This window comes from Mycteria americana, chromosome 6, assembly GCF_035582795.1.
Source record: "Mycteria americana isolate JAX WOST 10 ecotype Jacksonville Zoo and Gardens chromosome 6, USCA_MyAme_1.0, whole genome shotgun sequence".
In the NCBI taxonomy this organism is placed as follows: domain Eukaryota; kingdom Metazoa; phylum Chordata; class Aves; order Ciconiiformes; family Ciconiidae; genus Mycteria; species Mycteria americana.
Genome location: NC_134370.1, coordinates 68,549,316 through 68,573,607, shown reverse-complemented (window position 1 = coordinate 68,573,607; position 24,292 = coordinate 68,549,316). Strand labels below are relative to the sequence as shown.

The 24,292-nt window shown below is 37.8% G+C and overlaps 1 protein-coding gene and 1 long non-coding RNA gene across 2 annotated transcripts; one reads left to right on the top strand and one right to left on the bottom strand.

The window, feature by feature from the left end:
* Positions 1 to 3,345: 3,345 nt before the first annotated feature.
* On the bottom strand, positions 3,346 to 9,781 carry LOC142411843 (uncharacterized). The gene is made up of 4 exons (XR_012776309.1): positions 9,596 to 9,781; positions 7,354 to 7,457; positions 6,347 to 6,568; positions 3,346 to 3,438 (listed from the first exon to the last, which is right to left on the bottom strand). It is a non-coding gene; the product is annotated as an uncharacterized LOC142411843 (long non-coding RNA).
* A 4,427-nt stretch (positions 9,782 to 14,208) lies between these two features.
* Positions 14,209 to 23,856, top strand: LCTL (lactase like). Its single transcript, XM_075506629.1, has 13 exons — positions 14,209 to 14,332; positions 15,430 to 15,590; positions 17,166 to 17,253; positions 17,514 to 17,623; positions 17,914 to 18,042; positions 18,585 to 18,680; positions 19,416 to 19,470; positions 19,564 to 19,725; positions 20,425 to 20,699; positions 21,048 to 21,174; positions 21,640 to 21,839; positions 22,392 to 22,455; positions 23,741 to 23,856. The coding sequence occupies exons 1-13, from the start codon at positions 14,209 to 14,211 to the stop codon at positions 23,854 to 23,856; spliced, it is 1,707 nt and encodes a 568-aa protein (XP_075362744.1).
* The last annotated feature ends 436 nt before the right edge of the window (positions 23,857 to 24,292 follow it).

The window sequence follows — 24,292 nt, the reverse complement described above, 5'->3', positions numbered from 1 at the left end:
CAGCTATTCTGGCAGCTTCCTCCTAACCAGCTATTACCGGAGGGATAGAATGGGATCTCACATCCTGTGTGAACATCTAGTTATCAAATGTCTGAGGGGAAATTATATTCAAAGATATTTTCCTAAAGGTTAATAACAAGGAAAGCTTGTGCAAATATCAGCCAAAGTAGTCGCTGATGTGCAGGCTCCAAAGACTTGGAAAAACAAATCAAATCCAAGCTTGCAACGCCGAACAGGTATCAGTAGGAATGAAATATTTGCCTGAATTTTGATGACCTTGAACAATTCAATAAATCACATCACTCCACGTACACAGCTTGATAGGAGTCAGACAGTCGCACTGCCCTTGAGAACTGGGCAGTGGGTTCTGGGAGGAAGGAAATAGCTGCCACATGCAGTAAATAAAAAGAAGTTAAAAAAAAAAATACACACATAGTTCTGCTGCAGAATCATTCCATTCAGCCTGGCTAGAAACACAGGCAGCTACAAACCGATCATTCATCTCCAACATAAACACGGATTTGGTTAGACTAGCAGTAACATAGGTTGAGATTTTTAGTAGATGACATAAATAAATGTATTTTTATATTTCCTGACCACATTAAGCTTGAAATCAGAGTTCTAACATGTGAGCCACACACTATAAGACTTCTAATAGCCAATAAATTCAGATAGTCACAGTGAAGCAATGTTTACTCCTTAAAGGTACATTTTGCTGCAGTGTATATAAATACAAGGGGACTTGGGTTTTTATGGATTTTAAATTATATGTAGCTGAACATGATCATTCAAAAAAGGTTAAAGTTCTCTTAGGAGGACAGCAAGATGGAAACCACTTCAGAAGGCACAATCTCAGATTCCAAATATTATTTCTACACGGAAAGACATTACTAAGGAGATGGGGGAAGGTTGGGGAAAATTACTTGCTCCCCAAAAGGTACAATCCAGGAAAGGAGAGCTAAAACATCCCAGCTCAAGAACATCAATGTATTCCTCTGGTCCTATCCCACCTCTGCTACACTAAGAAAGCACAAAACAAGTTCTTATCCTGTCCAGTGCACCCACTGCCCATTTGTAAAGTAGGGATTATAGTGCTAGAATTCCTTTAGGTGGTGTTAAAGGAATAAGTGATCTTAGAGCATTACCAGTAATACTTAAGAGCTAAAATACTTAGATGCTAAAGGTCATTTTTAATCTCTAGCCCTTACAGCACTTCAAAGTGGAGAATGGCATTATCATCATGATATCGCACACTGGGAAACTCAATACAACAGACACAATGAATTTTTCAGCTTCTCAGAATGGGTCAGCAGCAACGCCGGGAGTGATTTTCAGGCGGTAGCTGGCCATACAACACTTAAAAGGTATCTAAGATCCGTAAAGGCTGATGCCCAGCAGGCAGAGAACTTAATGATGAGAGAACTTGCAGGATCACAAGGCTGAATTTCAGCACGGCATTGCTCACTAAGCAAGCTCTGGCTGAAGGACAACAGTGCACTGCATGGACTTTGAAGGCAAGTCCTTCGATATGGAACAAAGTTGTTTAGTTTTTGGACCTACCACTTTCTGCGGGTCTCTTACAAAGAGACATGTTCCCAGCGGGGGAGCAATAAAGAGAGTCAGTGTGTACTGGCTCTACTGCCCATTATTGACTGAATGTTGTTGGAATAACCAAGATGAAAATATCTGAGCGCTGATGTCACTTCGATACAATTGCTTTGGAGGCTATTCAGTTTTCCTTGGGGCGCCTATTCATTTTAGGAGACTTGCTGATCTTTGTCTGATGGCTGGAGTTTTATGACCAGAAAGAAATTAAGATGGCAGCTAAGAGCCTCACTTCACAATGAGTAAAATAACCCTTTTAAGGGAGAATTTGTCATTCCTAGCTCAGTTTAGGAAAGTTGTCACTCCTAGCTCAAAACGAGCAGTTGAGACTAAGTAAATGGAAAGTACTAGTAGAAGAAATTTTAAAACACCAAGTACTTTCACGTGGAATTTAGCTGCATGATGACAAAACAAAAATAACAACCTCTCCTCCCACCTATGTTAAGGTTGAAAAGTCAAGTATTCAAGAGCTAGAAACACCAGAATTAAGGTTGCCTTGTGTAGTCCTAATTCACTTCTCCTGTGTGATACAATTAAAAGATATTTTTCCCCATGGCCTCACCCCATTTAGTGGGCAGGATGAACAGAGCTATTCAGTATTTCTTTTTTTACCTTTTTGAGTCAATGTGTGGCCTTGGTTTTATTTATAGCATGCAGTTTAAACTCTTCACTGAAAACAGGATTATTCATATCCTTGTGGGTTTTAATATAACACTTATCACAGAAATATTTGCTTCAAAAACATAACAAATGTCTCATGACAAAACCCCTGCCAATGAGGTAGGATGGTAGCACGGTCCCTTCAGCCCAAACGCTTAATCAGAATCAGAGGTCCCACAAGATTGTTTTGATTAGTATGAGATCATCTGAATGTAATATAATGTATAATATATTCTTGTTTTTAGCAAACCAATGGTAACAAAACCCCATTTCTCTGAGAGAGAACTCCAAAACTTCCACTGCCATGAGTTCTGTGTTTGAGAAACCATCTGTTTCGTTTCAGGACCATCCATAGCATCTGCAAACCTTGTTTTCTGTGGTTTAAAGCACCTCCTTCTAAGACCACTGGGCAAACGACAAGCAAGGCCTAGTCTGGAGCCAAGCAATGTAGCAGAGTAAGGCTAGAATGAAATTATTCCTAGCTCACTTGATTTTGGAAGATTCCCACTGAAATTTGCAACTTAAAAGAAAAAACCAAAATTACTCTCTACCTCTGTTTGCATGCCTTTACTTAGAAGTGTACATGCATGTGATTATGTATATACACCTAAAACCAAAAAAGTAGTCATATCTGATTGCAAAAAACTGAAACAACTTTGTGTTTGCAGGATTTTTGTTGGAACACAACAGTGCTGATGTTCTTTTTTAGCAGTTAATCAACCATCAGCAAAGTTTTAAATAAACTTTAATTCAGGGACTGCATAATCATTCTTCTCACAAACAAGACAATTTATATCCACCCTTTTCATTTGGATCTAAGCTACAAATCAAGTAATTCTTCTTTTGAGATATCATCTCTGTAGAAAAAAATGTTACCTCAAGTTCTTCCACCAGTATGAAATCCATTTGAGAAATACAATTTTCAAGTTTATATAAGCCTGCAATCCCACCTGCACAATGTCTCAGAGAAATCAATTTATGATGCCCTATGTCATACTGCTTGTTTTACATTCTAGTCTTAGAGAAAAATGCTTATGCTAGAAATATTTAAAAAAAAAAAAATTACTTACTGTTCTGACAGCCATCAGGATCTCTTTATATTCTTCTGGTCCATATTCCTTATCTCAAACTGTTCTTCAATGATAACTCTCTTCAGAGGAGAGGATCTGACAGCTGAAATAAAAATGCACAATGCTTACAGTTTATATCCACAAGACTGGAAATTTGGCACATCTGGAGGCTTTAGCATTATTATTATTATTATCACAAATATATTTTGGAATTTGTATTTTTGGCATAACTGGAAGATTCACTGTAAAGAATGTAGCTCTTTTTTAAAATGTGTTAAATCAACTTGGATTATTTCAAATTCAAGTACTTCAGCAATGACTGTAACTAAGATTATTTTTTTTATTTGATGTAGTAAAAAGAAAGTTAACAAACATGATCTCAAGTATCACTTAGCAGCATCTTTAAAAATACCACCATTATTATCCTAGGATCCAGCTACCTGAAACACTGGCGCTGCTGCAACCTGTGTTGGATCAAGACAGTTTTGTTACTTAGAATGGCTTTTTTCTTTAATTCAAAACTATTTTAAAGTTTAAAAAGTTTAAGAAAACCAAACATACCATCCCTAACTGGAACTATTACTGTCCAGCCTATCTTCTGCTCTGGATTTACAAGGACATGCTTAATTCAGTATGTAAGTTACCCCACAGTAACACCTCCTAGTTTAAGGCAAGACCTCTAATTTATGCAGACAGAAGTTGATGCTACTGTGTAGATTGTAAGTCCATCCTCCCACGCACCATTATTCTTTAGTAGTATTAGTACTACAGCTCAATACAAATCAGTCGTAATAGCACCAGGGATCTTCCGTTGCAGGCATGGACTTCACTTAATTAACTAAGTGTTGTATAAACACAGCAGGGAAAAAAAATGATCCCTTCCTCAAAGACATTGATGCAATTATTTTGTTGTTCTAGTGTGAGGATCACAAGGCATTTTGCAGTTAAGTCTCCCAGGAAGGAAGACTGTCTTTTCAGTCCTGTTTTACAGATGGGAAACTGGAGGAAGAATTAGTTCAGCAGCAAGACACAATGAATTATGCTTTCTCTCTGAAAGTGGACATACTCAGAATACTGGACCAAAAGCTCACTGATTGTCCATTTTTGCAGAAATTAGCACTAAAGCACAGAATCCATAGAAATTCACAAGCCTGATATCAGAATTTAACCCGGTTGAGAAGCACCCACTTCCTCAGCCTGATTGAGAGACTACCCACTACCCATCTGATGCTCTCAACTGAGCTCACTGAATTGCTCTCAGTGCAAAAGTGCCTGTCAAAGGAATGCATACAGGCTCACTAATACACTGGGAAACAGAAGTCAATGTTGCTTCATCTACATGCTTTAGGAAGCTATGGTGACATAACAGTTGCCACAGATACTATACAAGGCGCAAATTATAATGATCTTACTGCCAACATCTGGTCAAGTTTAAGATGGGAATCTTATAAAGCTTCTAGTTACACCTCCTCGTGCTTTTCTGAACTTGGATTCAATCTCAGCTCAGGGTTGGGCTTTTTTTTTTTAAATGCATTCTCTGATTCATAGCAATGTTTCAATGAATTACTTCCATTATTCCCTTTTTCACTGCCTGAAACTGAAAAAAAGACTCCTGAAATTTTAACCCTTCACATCACAAAGTGACAATGGCTCTCAGAACCTCATCTAAGCCATGCTGTAATTAGCTAGACTTTCTACCGACTTAGTCAGCTTTGGATCAGTCCCCAAAACAATAAGAGGGCTGTAATACAGCAAAGCATTGGGGCAGATATTTCACTTTAAGAATACATTAAATCTCCATTGGCATCACTTGGTATTCTACTTGAGTAGCAGTTGCTAATGAGTACTAGTAAGGCCTCATCTCTGAGATTTATCCCTGAAAAGGCAAAAGTAGAAGCCATTGCGCTTTTTTGCTGTTTTTTGTTTGTTTGTTTGTTTTAATAAATAAGCTGGAAGAAGTACTAGGCCATGCTACCAAACAACTGTCACTATAAGAGCTCACCCCAGCTGTACAAGAATCGAGATTATCCTAGTTCATCTTCACACTTTCCCCATGAAGTTTAGTTCCCTAGCAAATAAGGAGCCTGGCAGTTTAGAAAGCAGTTCTCTCAGGCTGTGCTCATGTGAGTAAAGTCTTCCTTTCTCTCGCAGACCTGACACTCCAATCCCATTGACAGCTATCCTGAGGCTGCAGAGTACCTTTCGCATTCCTTTGCTGCTCCTCTCCATGTGTACTGGCCAGGCAGAGACAGATCCCTACCTCTGAGCTAGTATTATGAGTTCATCCATAAATAACAGATTGCCAACTCACTGGTAGCCTGTGCAGCACTTTTCACTAGCATTTTTCAAAGTGGACTGCAGAGTGGGTGGTGATCAGGATTGCAACGATTTCACAGGTGAAGGGACTGAGGAAGCAAGCCTGGGTCAGCCTGGCACTCCTCTGCCTCTCCCCAAGCTCCTCCAGTGCTGTGCAATGCTGCCTCTTGGTGGAGCACAGCTAAATGCTCTGCAAGGCTCTCAACTTTTCTCTCCAGCCTAAACCTCTAGACCTGAACAGAAGCAAAACTAGTCTCAGTGTCTTCAGTTATTAAGGTGCTTTATCTGTCCACTTCCTTACAATTTGTGTCTGCCTGCTGCATGAGAAGAGGACTACTGTCATGCCTTCTAGGGTAGCATTAAAGGTAAAATGCCCAAGGGGTGTGTTTTAAAACTGGTAGTCAAATTGGACAGCCAGAAGCACTGAATTTGAATGTTTCATAAGAGAAGTTGAATATCCATAGAAAGAACAATTGCATTATTTTAGTAATGAGCTAATTCGACTAATTCAATAATGAACTAATTCAACTCCTTCCAAAACAATTCATGAACTCTTACTCATTATCAATTTACAGTGCTTGGGGACCTTCATTAATTATCACTATTCCTAGTTGTTACATGTATTTACGTTATGGGTGCAGTGTAAAGATAGACATGGAAAAAAAATATAACTGTGCCTCTTTGTTCATACTCACAAACAGTGATGGGAAAACCTCCAAAAGCATTCTCGATGTTTTGTAGTTGTCAAGACACTTCATTTTCTCTCATTCCCAAGCTTCAGAAGCTTCCTCTTTGTGATTGCAAACAGATGATGGTAGAGCATGCAATTAGACTAATACAAGTAAATTCCAATCAGTGGTAGCCTGCAGCAGCTTCTCAGTGTTCACATCAAATAGAGGCCAACTCTTAGCATGAAGCTGTCAGCAAGAAAAGATAAATTAAAACTGATTTTTAGAAGCAAACTTCTGTGACCTTCTTCATTGCACCCAGGAGTATCTGTAACATCTGTCATTTGTTATATATCGTGGTTGGGATTTTCAACCATCCACTAGCTTGGGCATTCAAAATCCAATATGCACCTTTGACTATATCAGTGCAAAGACTCATGAGTTTTGACCATTTGGGAGAACAGTGTTCCACAAAAGGGGGAAGTGTCTGCACCTCTCTACATGCACCAAGAAACATTATTAAGAATACACAATTTAGGACCTTATTTGGAAATGACACCTTTTAAAATTTGAGCTTTTAATACAACTAGAATAGATTCTGCAGATTTACCCCATCCTTGCCAATCTTTACAATCTTTCTTTGCAAAACCGAGATGGCAGATTCTCAAATATTTTAGTTTTTCCAGAAATTACCCCGGTAAAACCAGTGGTTAGTGATAACAGCTATTCAGTGTGCTCAATGGGCATAAAATACAATAGCACTACCTTTCATAATAGTGTAGGAACTGCTAAGTAAATATGCTGTAAGTTTCAGAGTTACCTATCTTGATCTCATCTCGGGGATCACAGTTCAAACACAAGATTCTGGAGGTTTTCTTAAGATGGAGGCTGTCTTCAGAAGCTACCCACAGATTTCCCAGGATACAAGAAGATCGGTATCCCCCCCAGTGGAAGGCCAGCAGAGGTACCTCTGTCAAACTGGGTACCAAACAACTGCATGGTAAAATTCTGCTAATGGTGCGAGTCAATGTTACCAGTGCATCTTATCCCAGATGCCCCGGAAGGGGTGTCGAGCCTCCTGGTAGTCCAAGGGAAGGCAGGCTTGTCAGTAGACCAGGTCAGTCGATGGCATAAAGAGCTGGGGAAAAGGCATATAATAAGGTCAGGTCCACCAAAATTTACTAGGTAAAGGGCAGAGCTGTGCAAACATGACCACATCAGTCTGGATAAAAGCCTTTAGGTAAGAAATAAAAGTGGCTTTAAGCATGGAAAAGTTGGCAATCTTTATTCTAAAGTTATTGGGCAACCCTGGTGTACATATGCAAGTTCAAGAACAGGCTTTATAGAGCAGAATGAGTCTTCAGTGTCCTTGATCTCTTTTTATAGGCAATAAAATGCATCTCCCACATTTCCAAACACTTCTTTCTGCCTCTAGAATTCACTCGGTCATAAGAAACAGTTCCAAACATCTTCTCTATTAACAACTATATTCCCCCAACTGCTTCAAATCAAAGCAACATGATTAATTGTAAAGCAAGGCATCTTCATTTCAATTACTTTCAATTTTCTCTTTTTCTCTGAAAAGCAAGTCCAGGCCATTAGTACAGTTGAGCATTAGACAAAAAGTTTCCAAAAACAGCTAACATAATGCAACGAAAGTCATTTTGTAACACAGAAAAATACAAGTACAGTTATACAAGTGTTCTTGTTCCAAGAACAATTGTAAGTGGGTTTTGTTTTGATTTTGAAAAATCTCCAATATCTCAGGGTAGTTGCAGGAGACCACACACTGGAAAAATTACGTGTTTTTCTGGTCACTGTATAATAAGAAAGGATTTTTCTCTCTGAGACAGAAAAGGCCTATTCAAGATTGGAAAGGGAGTGCAACTCGGAAGAATGAAGAATCAGGAAGCTAGGGAGATAGGTTATAATTGTATGAGGATGATTTGGTCTAGTTGTCTGAACAGCTGCCAGGGAATTAGGAAAGACAGCTTCTACTTTTTCATCAGCCTAGGCAAAACATAAGGGCTAAAAGCAAAAATCAAATAAATACCAGTTTTATGGTATCTGCTATCAGGAGTGACTCCATCTCTGGTTTTCTATCTGGAGATAAGAGGTTTTGCAACACAAAGTGTAGCATAGATAGAAAATAAAGTGGGAGGATAACTACCAATTCATTTAAGATAGTGGGGTTTGTGCCAAAGTTTTTGTGATACAGTCACATAGTATTCTGCAGTGAGACAATACATAAATATCTACATCATTTATGGATGAAGCTCCACTTCAGGCTGTAGACAAGTGAATAGCAGATAAGCTCGAAACTGAGAGTCAGTCGTGACTTTCCCCTGACTTTACAACCCACCATAGTAAGCCAGTTGCATAACCTACTTTCCAGGTTATTTTACTGCAGTCATTGGGCAATTTTGGATGGACTCCACTGAGTACATTTTTTTAAACATTCTGTTTACCAATAAAACAAAATAAAAGATTTTATAGCCTTGATGTGTTTCTGGCACATTTTAAAAACTGCTGCTAAAAATGACCAAGCTGTAGCAATGTAAATATCTCATGACTTTTTTTTTGTAATGTTGAGCTTTTATGCAGGAAACTCGGAAACAACATCACAGAAAAAGATTGTGTTAAGAGAAGAAAACTCATGTAAGCACAACTTACATAGTGAAACAGTATCATGTTTCTAGCAGCCTATGTTGAATGTAGTTTGAAAGAATCATGTTTTCATGCATACCAACGGCTTGCTTTTTCTGACCAGTGAAGTCGGTGACAATTCACCAAATGACTTTAGTGATGCATGAGCTGGTCCCTAAGGCAGCAAACTGGGTTGTACGTATGGCACTGGGCAGAGAGCCAAGAGATCTGAGTTCAGTTCCTAGCTTGATACAAACTCCCTGTGCGATTTCTGTCCAATCTCCCTGGGCCTCAGCTTCTCATCCATAAAGAGGGGTGATCTGTCTTTGTCTGCTTCCACTCTCAGTTCTCTGAATAGTCATAGTCTCTCTGCTGGCACACCAAAGCCTTTGTTTTTGCTGTGGTTTTTACGTGCAATTGTGATTTAACAAGGAATGACTAATGCAGTGATCATTACACCACATTACAACATTTAATTTTATTAATCACAACCCTTAATCATCACAACAACGCTAGCATCATACAGCACTGCAGTGATTCTTGTACACTGCCCTACCCAGTTCTGCAGGAGATAAAGCATGCCAAACGTATAGCAAATACTTAAAAACGTGCCTTAAGCACTGAACTCACCTGCAGTAGACTGACCTATGTATACAATACTGCCCTTTATATGCATCATAAATCACAAAGTGCATGAGCTGGTTGATTTTCAAGGATCACCTCCTCCATGCTTGAAAATGGTCCCTCCTGATGAGCAGGAAGTCAAGCAAGTGTACCAAGAGACCTGCATGGATGAACAAGGAGCTCCTGACGATATTCCCTCTATAGTTTCAATGCACTTTTTCATTTCTGAGATCAGAGGCAGTATATGAACTACAACGTTGTTACTTATTTTACGCTGCCAGGCAACATCTTTAACGTCAATGCTCTTTCATGAAATTGACCACGAGAGGGCATCAGTACTGCTCTTAAAAAAAAAAAAAAAAAGACAAAACCAAGTAGCTAAATAAATAAATGAGAATTGGCTTACGAACTGTATAGCTTCAAAGGCATAGGATAGCAGGTTCCACGGGCATGAGTCACCCACCCACAGAAAGCCCAAGTGTCAGGCAGCTACATGGGTGCACTCCAGCAGAGAGAAAATCACCCAACTACCTAGAGCCAACAGAGCTGGCGCTTTTTCTGCTTCCCCTACCAGACCCCCTTTCCTCAGGGTGGATGGGCGAAAGCTTCACACATCTTTTTGTACCAGTGTTGTCCAGAGCCTCCCTCTGCAGCATCTCTGTCCCACCTCAGGCCCCCCACACAGGAGCAGCAGTTTGTCTTCACTGCTACTCTTAGGAGGATCATCCCCTTCTCTCGCAGCAGAGAAAGGCTTTCCATTCCTGAAAGCCAGGTGAGCAGCAATGCCTTGAAACCACATGTTTTCAGCCCAGCAAGCCCTAGCAATGGGTTTGCACATTTCATAGTCTTTTCAATGCATACTATCTATGAAGGGGGACTGAATGATAACTCACAGAACTAAAAGAATGAACAGCTATAGCTCGAGCTGAACAGCTGACCTCCAAGACTGGGAGAGTTGTTTTTTCCACAAAGACATCACCGTAAGGAATTCCTCTAGAAACAAGAGAAAAGAAAAAGCATATTATTTTTCAAGACTGCATCCTGAGTATCTGATTCAAAATTATGCCATGTAAAAACAAAACCCTTGGCCTCACAAAATCCCCCAGTGAGATCTCCCTGCCAAATACCATCCAGGACACAGACATTTGCACCAAGAGAAAAATGTCTACAAATACCCTATTCAAGAGCAAGTGCAATTATGTATGAATGTATAGATCACTCGCAAAGCTAATTTTGCTTACAAAGGAAAATACCTCATTGCTAAAAGATTCGTATGGTTAAGCTAAACCTTTTCCTGCCGCATCGACTGTGAATACAAAAGGATTGTTCTTTTTTGTTTTGGCTGTAAGTGAACAAAATGCTGTTTTCAACTAGATGTTTCTCCCGAGCTTTTGTGGCAGTTGGATTAATGCAATTATTCTGCGAAAGTAAATTTATTCTGAATGCCCTGGTAAATTTCTGGCAGTTCAGAGGAATCTCCCAGTTGGGACACATCCATTGCGAAGAACACCAGGTAAGCCAGAAATGGGGGAATATTAAAATAAGTCAATCTATAATCAGGGTAGAAGGTAATATAGCTGCTAGAGAACAAGAGAGTCAAAAGGGTGTTTTACAGCACCAGCCTTACAGTCTAAACTTGATGAACCTTTTTGCACTATTCGAATAGCTGTTTCTTCTACTGTATTTGTAAAGGTATGTGCCAGAAAAAGAGAGCAATGAAGAGTTCCAAAAAGCATGTATTCGTTTGAAAAGAAAATTAAGTGACAGAATATTCCACAATTAACTGTGCATTAAATAAGACTATTTTCTTCAATACAGGGTGTTGTAAAATCATGTTTGTTTAAAAGTGTTTCTCATGCTTGAGCAACTCTTGAAGTACTGAAATTATTTCTAATACAGTTATCAGGCCAAAGAGTGAAAAAAGGTACTGATTTGGATTCAACTAGCTCCCAATATTCCTAGCTCCCAATAAGTTACCGAAAATACAAATCAGATAGTTACAAATGTCTAAAACCATAATAAACACCCTAAAATGTTATTAAATCTTTGCTCTAACTTTGGAACAGAAATATCAGCACTGCTGCAAAAGCATACAGTCTGTCCTGGTTTTGGCTGGGACAGAGTTAATTTTCTTCCTAGTAGCTGGTATAGTGCAGTGTTTTGGATTTAGGATGAGAATAATGTGATAACACACTGATGTTTTAGTTGTTGCTAAGTAGTGTTTACACTAGTCAAGGACTTTTCAGCTTCCCATGCTCTGCCAGTGAGGAGGTGCACAAGAAACTAGGAGGAGGCACAGCCAAACTGGCCAAAGGGCTATTCCATACCATAGGACGTCACGCCCAGTATAGAAACTGGGGGAAGTTGGCTGGGGGGGCAGTGATCGCTGCTCAGGGACAGGTTGGGCACCGGTCAGCGGGTGGTAAGCAATTGCATCACGCATCATTTGTTTTATATATTCTTTTATAATTATTATTTTCTCTTCTTCTGCTGCCCTATTAAACTGTCTGTATCTCAACCCATGGGTTTTACTTCTTTTTCCGATTCTCTCCCCCATCCCACTGGGGGGAGGGTGAGCGAGCGGCTGTGTGGTGCTTAGTTGCCGACTGGGTTTAAACCACGACACAGTCCTATTCCCATCGGGTTAATGCCTCAGCTACAGAAACCAAGGATATACCTCACAGAACACATTGTCTGTTCTCCTTGCTTCTTTTCACGTGACTGTCAGTCATTGCTAACAAGAATACAAAGGGTAACGCTAAATTTAAACTAACTTATTGACTAGGCTGACGAGTTAGATTTGACTGTCAATGTCTAAATTAAAACCACATGTATTTGCAACCTTTTCTATTCAAAATAAAAATACTTATAGAGTATTTAGACCCTGTGATTTTTTAAATGGTTGTAGTCTGCTTTTTTTTTTCCCCCTTGCAATCTAAATGTTCACATTAGAAATGCAGACGTGAAGATTCTTTTAATCCAAGGCTAAAAGACTTTGATGTTGAACTAGCCACATTGTCCCAAACAGCTGTGCAGTTCCTGCGTTAATTAGGAGATATGGAATGCTCTTTAATAAGCACAGAAGAACAAGAGGTCTCTGAGGTCATACACTTATTACATGTTCTGAGAAGTGGTTCCTTCGCCTTTTGGTTTTAGCCAAAATTGCTTTTTCATTTTGGTCAGGAACCAATCTGCAAGCAACACAGGTATTACACAGGCTGTTTGGGTCTGGTGTCACTGATCTCTAGAGGCTTGACCTACAGTCCAAGGAAGTCAATGCAAAGATTCCCACAAGGTTTTGGCGCAGGTCCTAAATTTTTACATGCGGGAGACAGATGCTACAAAATCGTGGTGAAAAAAAAGTCAGAAATAAACTGTTGCTTAGTTCTGTTTAGCCAGCCTCTCCCATTACTGACATCCCCTAACAGAGAAGGTGAAGGAGCACGCAGTGGGCTCACCATGGGTCACCTGATTCTGAAGGTGGTTCTTCCACCCTCATTCTGTCACTTGCCCCAGGGCTCTGCAAGAAGAGCTGATGAGAAGAGATGAGAAGAGATGCTGTGTACAATGCAGTTCCCTTCTTGCATGTTGCAGAAAGGCTGCAGCGAGGCTGGTTTCGTACAGGCAAGCAAGGACGTGGTATTTTCAGACCTTGATTTACCTGCTCTTGGGACCCCTAAGGCTGTTAAATGCTCTGTCTCACATAAGCAGTCCAATGGATTGTCTTAGTGTACGTGTCCAATCCTGTAATCCCAGTTTCCTTTCCAAAGCTCCAGATGTATTTACTTTTTATACAATGCTCCAATGCAAAATATGATTATTTTTTATAAGATCTTTGTTCTACTCTTCCTCACTTTCTAACCCCATCTTCAAATTCACCAACAGAGGCTCAGGAATGTAAAACAGATCCTTTGGGAAATTTGGGGAAAATAGTGCTGTTCTACAAAGCCTGTCTGAAACTTTATTTAAAATGCTTAAAATTGGTCATCCCACCAATAGTTTAACTGGATTTAGCAGCTAAAAATATAGTGCATACACAGTAGCGTTTTAAATTGATGCTGGAACTGGATAAAAGGGACGTAATCAAGATAAAAGCTGCAATTATTAAAAGTGCAACACTTGCAAGTATTAATTTTCCTTTTCAACTTCCACAAGGTTTGTTTCCCTTATGTATTTAGGTGGCAAGATGTTAGCAGCATAATCACTCTATTTCTTGCTCCCACTCAACAATCACTGTTTGCAGGGTTTTAGTTACTGACACTGGTGGGACAGTTTGAAATCCAGAACAAAACAGCTACCAACAAAGAGACTTTTAGTGTATAGTAAAGATAAGTAACATGATGGAAAATATGCAGGGAGTGCTTTTAATAGTTATAATTTTGCACTTCGTTCTTCTCTCATTTTCATCACCCTGCCAGAAGCTTAACGACATCTTCCACTTAGCCCAAGCACTGCTTTTAGCCTTCAATGAAAATCATACCCATTCAGCAGAAAAAAGAAGCTTTTTCCTTTTGATCACCCTAAGCCTACTTTGTAGAGCGGCAACACCTGACAATGCTTTTCTATTTTATCAGGCAGGAACTTGCAGAGAACACTTTGCAGTGATGAAATTAACAGCGATGAAGACTTACCTTTTGAGAATATGGTATATGCTTGTGCTGGTAATATGGCTGAATACAGCTGAGGATTTCCAGTGGACAAAGAATAATCCAGGCTCTTTCTATTATGGCACTTTTCCAGCTGGTACTTTTGAACTACAGTTGATTGTGGTTTTTATAATGCTCTAGATCCACTTGTCTGTTCACACAATAAAGCTACCAAAAGGTTTTCCTTGTCCTTCCAGGGAAATGGCAGAAACAAAACTCAGGCTCTTGCAGAATGCATACTTAGTATCATCCTCTGCACCTTGCCCTGGAAATATAAGGATTCACATAACTCTGCACTTCATATAGTCACTTAGAACAGTAAACTTAGAGTAAATGCTAATAGACTAATCTTTCATATCCAGATCTCCCTTTCCTGTCTATGATTAAGATGCACAGTATAACAAATCACACCTGAGAATACTTCTCCTTTTTCATAAGTTATCTACAACTAATGAAGAATTATAAACTAAAAATATCCTTTGTGATGCAGCTAAATTAAGAAATGAATGCGAATGAAATAATTGTTGGGTTTGTTTCAAGCTGTTTAGTATTATCTAATTCACTCTTCAGGACTGCTTTATGAAACCGTGTCCTTTCTTCAACATATATTTATACACACTCACACATTTCATTCAACCAAAATCAAAACTAAAAAGATATAGGCACTGATTTGTTTTCATGCTCAAGTGTTTAAGTGGCTTATGAAATGGATGAATCATGTCCTTTTGTATAATGCTAGGAAAATAATCCAGAATTTTTCTATATATTTTACATAACAACAGCTAAACTTGTAATCGCTAAAAAACCCATAAAAACTAGCAGGCAGAAATTATGTGGGAACAGAATTTTTTCTTACAATAAGACATTTCTGCCACGCTATCAACACACTACCTCATCACTGTAAAATAATAGTAACAAGGTTTAATATATGAAAGAATTAGATTCCTTTTTCAGTGCATCAGAAAGGGATACCTTTGGTCTATACCACATTTTCAGACTCCCTTTTTATGCACCAATAAAGTTTCACATAGAAAACCTTGGCCTCTTGTTGAGTAGGCATGCAGCCATGTGCATTTCACACCAAGCTATGCAGCTGTGAAGGTGTATCAATTACTTTCTCATATGAAAAGTTAGTATGAAGACCAGTTTTGCAGGCAAATGTCTAAATCGTAACTCACTTCTTTTTACCTTCAGGTTTTTTATGGGGTGTTGGAAGTTCTGCATACCAGACTGAAGGGGCCTGGGACACGGATGGGAAAGGACCAAGTATCTGGGATGCTTTTACTCACAAGAAAGGGAAAGTGTTTAGAAATGAAACAGGAGATTCAGCATGTGACGGCTACTACAAAGTTAAGGTATCGTTATCCCTCTAGAAACATTCTGGAGCCATTTCATGATACTGATTTCCCATTTGGAAATAACAGCAAAGATGAAATGCTTTGGTTGCTTTACAGCCACATTCAACTTAGGAAGCCAAAGGCTGATATTTTCAATTAGTTCAGTAAAATCTTCTTTCCTGATAATCTCATAGAACCAATAATACCACACTATTCCCCAAATACATCTGTTTTTCAGGATTTTTGTGTCCAAAGAAATACTCCAAATTTTGTGGGAAGTCAAAATACTTAGTTATAACAACAACAAAGAATGCACTTGAGCTTTGAATAAGGGTAACATCTTTTTTTGTGTTTCAGCAGCTTTGAAGGTTTTCTATGCATATTTAAGAACAATAAAACTATCAGGTGTTTTAAAATTCAGTCTGAATGTTTTCCATTTTTTTGAATGGATAACAAATAAATAATCAATGCAGCTCTATTAGCAATATGTTTCCAAGCTTGAAACTATCAAAAACAATTTTAGAATTACTGTCCTGGAGGAAAGACAGACACACAGACAGCAAGAGGAATCTAAATGACTGTGATAAGCCAATACTACATAACTGGAATTCCAACTAATTTGATAGAAATTATATTCCACTGAGGTTTTTCCACATATATGAAATCCAAGGGAGAACCAGAGGTCTCAGCAAGAACTAAGAGGAAAGAAACTAATTATGCCTTGCTATCCAAAAATGAGAAAATGCAGGAGAGATTTCATTTGATCTCTCTCAAACAAGTAAAAGCTTGAAAGAACAGCTTAATAAAAACCCACAGAGAGGTTGGAACTCTGAAGCTCACTGGGCTGTTGCATCAGAAGAGATTGACACGATGATCACAGAACCTATTTTTCAGAGAGGATTCAGGCATAAAAGATAGTATTTCAACATTTACTCACTACTGTAGGCTCGCATTTTGAGATACTTTCTAAAACTTGCTTGCATGTGTTCAGTCACACGGTCCTCTTTATATAAAAGCACTCTTCCCCTATTTGCTTTCATCATCTGAATTCTCTGCATTGGCTCATATACCATCAATTTCTAATTTCATTTAATATCGAAGATGTACGATTTCTTAGAAGAAGAACATGTATTTATACTGAATTTATTTTTTGTGCTAACTCCAGTATGACACAGTAAATGAAAGCCTGTGTAATCATTGTTTTGTACCTAAGCTAAAATGTTTGGGGTCAAGATTTACAGGCTTACATTATTTTTTAAAACATGCACATCACAAATTCTGACGTAAATATAACTGTGTTGCAGAATACCTCAACTCATTTTTCCATCCTCTATTTGATGGTGAATCCATTCAGTTTCCATGGTTGTTAACACAACACGTTACAAGACTTCTTTGCAGAGTCAAGAAAAAAAATGGTGCAAAAAGAAATGGACAAGTAGAAAGAGCCATCATCTCAAAGCAAATGCAGTAAATAACTGATGGAATCCTCTTTTCTATAGATTTTCTGCATTCGGTACTATTTAAGACAGATGAACAACTGAAGAGTTATTCTGCTTGGACTTGAGATATGTTAATTGGATTTTTTTTTCACAGGATGACATTCAGTTACTGAAGGAGCTGAAAGTTAATCACTATCTATTCTCTATCTCATGGCCTCGGATTATGCCCACTGGCATCAAAAGTAAGCATAACAATTTCACCATATTCTTACCAGTATGAGTAGGCAAGTAATTTTACTCCTGAGTATACCATAGTTGTTTAACATTACTGTTAAACAGATTTCTGTTTCTTTGTCTGCAGAACAGAGTTGAACCATTACACATCCATTACAGTATACCCAGCACTGTAATGTAAAATTCCCTGGTTAAAATTTTTACATTTCTATTCTTCCAGTTATTTGAAAAACAGTCCAGGTAATTTCTTGTCTGTGTGATTCATCAGCAGAGCAATTGAATGAGAAGGGAATACAGTTCTACAATGATACAATTAATAGTCTTCTGGAAAATAATATTATCCCTATTGTGAGCCTCTACCACTGGGATCTGCCACAGGTTAGACAATATTTAAATTAGTGAAATGTCTAATATAAATGCCTCTGACAGGAAATTTATTTCTAAGTTTAAGAACTATGTGTACTTTAGAAAAATGTTTAAAGATGCCTGCATGCTTTTAAGTGTGCTTAGTTATTTTCTGTTCGTTTGCATTTTAGCTACATTGTAGTTTACATACATTTAAGTTTTGAAAAATCTCCTTCTGAGCTACTGAAATATAAATAAAAGTATTTAGTAGGCAGCTGAACTTTAAACAACATTATTGATTCTTGAAATTCTTATTTATGAAGGTTCTCCAAGAAAAGTATGGTGGCTGGCAAAATATAAGCATGATAAATTATTTTAACGATTATGCAAATCTGTGTTTTGAGAAGTTTGGTGACCGTGTGAAACACTGGATTACTTTTAGTAATCCTTGGGTAAGTTATCCATGCTTTCCTTCCAATCACTCCCATTACACAGTTCTGTTCCCAAAATTCTGCAGAAGTGATGCTACAGGCAAGTAGGTTAAAAAATGGAGAGGAAGAGGGAGAGATTTACGCCATTAACCTTTGTGCCCAAAAATCTCAGTGGCCAGATTCTGCACAAGGGCAGAGTTTCAAGGCATGAAATTCCAGTGAAGTTTTGAAAAATCATCAGCTGGAGAGGAGAGAGGCACAGAAATCAGCAAGGCAGTTATAACTTGCCTTCCTGCATTCCATCAGGGAACAGCAAGCTGGCACGTCAGTCCACTAACGCTATGCTAGCCACCAACACATTGTTTCCAACAAGCCATGGCATATTATCAACCAAGCACTGGGGCAGCAGACGGGAGCCAAGGGGAGGGGAAGGAAAAAGGGGACTGGAGAGAAGAGATTGAGAGACACAGACCATGCAGAAGAGCACAGGATCTCAGTCCATAGACGGTAGCAAATTCATTAGCTCTGCTGTTCACAGAATAACTAACTCTATGTATTTGTAGGCAGTTGCGGAAAAGGGTTATGAAACAGGAGAACATGCACCAGGACTGAAGCTCGGTGGATGTGGAGCGTACAAAGCAGCACACCATATAATTAAAGTAAAACTAAAATCGTGCTTTAATTATGTCTAAATTAAGAATTTTTGGCAGACTGATTAAGTTTTTTTGATTCTGCTCTTTAAACAGAAATATAGTTTTGCAATGATATCATTCATTTCCAACTAGCACATCAAAATTATCACCTGACTTTAAACTACTAATGCATATTCAGGTGTAGGATGAAATGACACTGTTGCAACAACTTAAATTTTCCCTTATAATTTAAGTGTCTCTCTTACAGATGTTTCAAACTGGTTGAATAAGAAAATATCCAGGTTACTCTAGAAACAAGGAATAAAATCCTGACCTGTTGAAATTAACTTGAATTTTGCAAGTGACTTCAGGAAGGCTAGCTCTCATAAAAATAAACTTTCACTTGCCTGAATAACTTAGGCAAAGACATCCAAAGACTGGAGACGCTGGACAGAACACTATACTGAATGCTGTGTATTACCATCATGGGGACCTCCGGGAATTTAGGGAAAGAATCTTGCATAAATGCTTTTTTTTGACATCTTATACGAAAGGAAACCTTCCACAATATACATAAATTATGTGCTATTTTCAGATGCACCTTAGTGCAAAAACTGCTCTTGATCTTCACTAGCTTTCTATACTGACTGTGGCATAACAGATTAAAATGTGCATATGCTTTTTTTTTTTTAATTTTAACTTTAACTTTTGAAACTTTTTTTTTAACTTAACTTTTTTAACTAACTCTAACTTAACTTACAGACTCATGCGAAGGTATGGCACTCTTACAATAACACATGGCGTAGTGAGCAGCAAGGTAATAAGGATGCAACCTGTAATTATGCTTCTACTTATATTAAGGGCTTAAAGATTATGCATAAACTGCAGAATTGTCATTTTGTGTTTTAAGGTATGGTTGGAATTTCCCTAACTACTGGCTGGGGTGAACCTGTTGATCCACATAGCCAAACAGACAGAGATGCTGCTGAAAGATACATACAGTTTCATTTGGGATGGTTTGCAAATCCAATTTACAGAGGAGACTATCCGGAAATTATGAAGAATTATGTAGGTAAGCCCCAGTAACCAACTGTAACATGCATATTACAATGGAATAGCCCCTGACCAACATCTAGTTTAGTCAAGTACAGGGACACAGGCGAGACAAGGTTAAGCAACAAATGGCCCATGGGCAAGACAGCTCCTGAGCAGTTTGGGGGACATACTAGAACTAAAAAGTTGAGCTGCTGTTGAGCCCAACACTTGCACATCCAAGTGCTCCAAACTGGAAAGGAAGCAACTACCTCACTTTTCACGCACAGTCCATTTTTACCGGCCTAACCAAGACAGGGAGTTGTTAAATATTTTTCTGGATTTTCCACCTAAGGACAAAGAACCAGCAGTTTTTCATCGCTAAAGCTTGCATTTCTACAGGTTCCACTGTTTGTTTCACAGAATGAATAAGATAGGCAATGTACCCAGCAGCAAAGCACTTCTGTTCTTATGTTCTGCTTCCAAGCATTCTGTTGATATCTATCATGCTCTTTGGAAAAAAAAACCACTTTAATTCACTGTCTTCTCCATATATTGTGCCCAACTTACGTCTCCAAACCAAAAGGATGAAAGATTATTTCATCTTAAAAAAGCAATCAAACTAAACTGTCCCCTACACTAACACTAAGTTCAGGAAAACCGTATTTATTGTTGATGAGGTAAAGAAAACAAATTTCTGTGCTCCTCAGAAGTATGTTTCCTGTAATTATTTTGATAGGTAGGAAGAGTGCCCAGCAGGGCCTGGGGACATCAAGATTACCAACTTTCTCAGTGCAAGAGAAAACTTATATTAAAGGCACATCGGATTTCCTGGGAATAGGTCATTTCACTACTCGTTATGTTATACAGAAGAGCTTTCCCTTTCTACAAGTGTCCAGTTACCACACTGACCGTGATTTGGCTGAACTGGTGGACCCAAAATGGCCAGCTCCAGGACCTAAATGGTTATATTCTGTGCCTTGGGGATTCAGAAGATTACTCAACTTCGTTAAGGTGATTACAGAGTAAATCTTTAGGAGGAAGTGAACAAAATGTCTAGTTACATGCAGAAGCTGCAGGAGCTGCACTTACACTATTTTAGGTTTTCAACAGTTTCACCTATATCTTTGGAAAGTTTATTTGCCAAAAAAATCACCTTAATTTCAGTTCAGAAAACTATAGAATGCATTAATTTTAAAATAAAAAACGTAGTTAAATTCCTAGTTGCGTATTTTTCTTACTAAAAGTAAGTAAGTAAATCTACAAAATTGCTTTTAATACATTTTACTAAGAATCTCACGTTCTGTCAAAATAAGACAATTTTGTTTATATGAACCGGTCTAAACATATCTTTGTTTGCAGACACAGTATGGGAACCCTCTCATTTATGTGACAGAGAATGGAGTTTCTGAAAAGGTACAGTGTACTCAACTATGTGATGAATGGCGGATAGAGTATCTGAAAGGATATATTAATGAAATACTGAAAGGTAACTTCAAAAACATCTTTTTCGTGCATGAGCTTTTTGAGCATTTTCACCTTCTGATTATTTTTTATTCCTGTAATTTACATCCTACAGAAATAAATGTTCACAGATCAAAATGGACAGCAAACTAGACTAATAAATTTTCACAAAAATGACAACCTAGCCAAACGTACTGATACTGATAAATGCAATAACCTACATGAGATTTAATTCTGTAATAGATCATCAGTTTCCACTTTTAGAAAGGAGAAATTGCACCTAATTACCATTCTTATAGAGCTTTAGTACCTCTAAGCTAAAGATAACATTTTCAAAGAACCTAAATTACTTTATACTTTGCCACTTTTCCGTCCTCCTCCCCCATCCCCATCTCTTTCTGGTCTAAAACAAAACACCTACAGAACCATATTTTAAGGATGACAAACACAAGCAACAAGCTTAACAGAATAATTTGTGTTCTGTTTACAGCTCTAAATGATGGTGTTAATGTCAAAGGTTATACTGCCTGGTCACTGCTGGATAAATTTGAATGGAGCAAAGGCTTCTCTGAAAGATTTGGATTTTATCACATTGATTTTAAAAACAAGAACAAACCACGATACCCAAAGGCATCCGTTGACTATTACAAAAAGATTATCAGTGCAAATGGATTCCCAAATCCAAGAGAGGTGACATCAACTGCTAATTTTATTCTTTTTTCTTTTTCTTTTTTCTTCAATATATGGGGCAAATATCAACATTGAATTTCATGAAACAACTTGCATGAATACGGTACATGAAATTTGATGCTTTGGTTCTGTAAATTAGGCATGTGTTAAATACACAGGCCTCCAGAGACAGAGAAAGTGGAAACAACCTCAATTACTGTTTCTAAAGCATTTAACTGGACTTAACCAACATGAACAAAAATTCTAAATCCTAAATTACCAGTGCTCTGTCAGATTTCTAGGCAGAAAATTACGCATACATGCCACCTTATTGGAAAATAATATGGAATATATTATGTTGCTTTTTTAAAATTTTATTAAACAATTAACTATAAGAAATAGATTGCAATAAAAATCACAAAGATACAAAGAAACTTTCAGAAAATAATGTGTTGACAGAATAAAATAGTTTCAAGTCAATTGTAGCGGACAAATGTTCAGGGACGAAGACACCGCTATGAATGAGACAGAATATTACAGTCTAATAGAACTGCTGCATGTCAACTTTCTCAGGTGGAAAACTGGTATCAGGCAGCCATGGACAATTGCTCTACCACACACCAACTCCTCGCTACAGGTAATTATGTATCCTCTGTTTTGTTTTATAAAAGCATGTTATGTAACTTTCAGATTTTAAATTTCTCTGTGAATACTGCTATTAGTGGGTCCTAAAAGAAATTTTCTCCCTGAAAGCACAACAGCTTTCAAATACAACAAGCCTCTAAAGACAAATGTCTTTATTTACTCCCTCCAACTAAAATCACTGTAGCTTAACATACAAAGTTGATCCATTTATGGGATACACAAACTGTAAGAGTTACTACTTAAAATTAAGGCTAGGGATAACAGTATTATCCTTAAAATAATAAATGTGCTAAATGCTCTTTCAAACATAAAACAAAACCAGAGAAATGAAGACAACCATGCAGACAGAAAAATCTCTAAAATGTTTGGCTTCTACATAAAATGAAACTATTAAAAAAAATGGGCTAAGTACTAGCCCAAGGTAGTGTTAAGCCACGTTTCTGCTCTTTCATACTCCTTGTAACAAAGCCAACAACAGCATAACTTAACAGCAGCTGCTCAAGAACACGTAAATACAGCAGACTTTGCCTGCAGTTTCCATAGTGCCAGACTAATCCACCTCTCTTAAGACCTTCCCAATGTAATTCGGGACCTTTCATAATTCCTGAACTAGGAGAATAGTCTACCGCAGTGGATTTCTGAAACTTTTAAGAAAGATGAAAGTCTCATAAGAAGGATGAGAGAAATTCCACATGGTAGAAAATGTCAAAGCAGTCATCCTAAGTTTATCCTACTTTGCCTCAGCTGCCAAGTGATATGTTCTATGTGAATTAACTGTGTTTACTGAACTCTTTGAGGCTTATCTGTGGAGCAAAATTCTACAAAATAAAATCCATTTAATTCTTCAAAGAGCTGCAAAACAATCATAAAAAGGCTGAAGTGCTTCCCAAGGATTTCTCTTTGACAATTTTCTTTGCTACCCTTCCCTTGGGGGGGGCGCAAATAAAAATCAAAGGAACAGTAGAATACTGCTAATGCACTGAAGCTAATTCATAGTAAGCACGATTTTTGCAGCCCTTTGAGCACTGACATATCTTCAAAAATTACCTGAGAAAGAAAAAAAGGAGAGGGAAAACTATCATGGATTTGCTCCAGCTTTTGCAGACTTAAGAAATTTTGTTTGGTTTGTTTGCTGTTTATGCCAATATCAACATTTAACAAAATAATCTCAGCCATAAATGGCCAAAAAATCCTTAATCTATGTTAACTCTAAGTTAACAATTAGTATATTCCAGAAGACTACATTTCTTACATATTACTAATTTCTCAAATTTTAGATTCCCTGATTACTCGCATGGAAGTGGTGACAGAGATTGTTCTTCCTACAGTTTTCACACTCTGCATATTCATCAGTATTGTCCTACTAATATTCTACCTTCGAAATCATAGATAAAATTGTATGCTTACATACATCTTCATTTTGCATAATAAATAAAATGCAACTGGTTTATTATATTGGTTAAAGTTTACCACAGATGCTTCTTTTTATACCACTGTAAAGGTAAAGAAATATACTTTACCTATCCACCTAGCGCTTTTATAGTTTTTTCTATGCAATTCCCAAAACATAATTTAAATTTTTTTATCAAACCCAAAGTATATTTTCTTTCTGCATTACTTTCTACTAATTTTAAGCAGCGGACTTTATGTTTCTTATTATTTTGGAATCTACTATATATTTTGTTCACCAGAAAAATCATTAGCTAAGACTAAAGTGATTCAAATCTTGCCAGTACAAATTTCAAGTGATAAAAAGCTGTTTGCAAATTCTGATTTCAGTCTGTTCATCAATAGACTTTTAATTAGCATGTAACAGCTATTTGGAGACA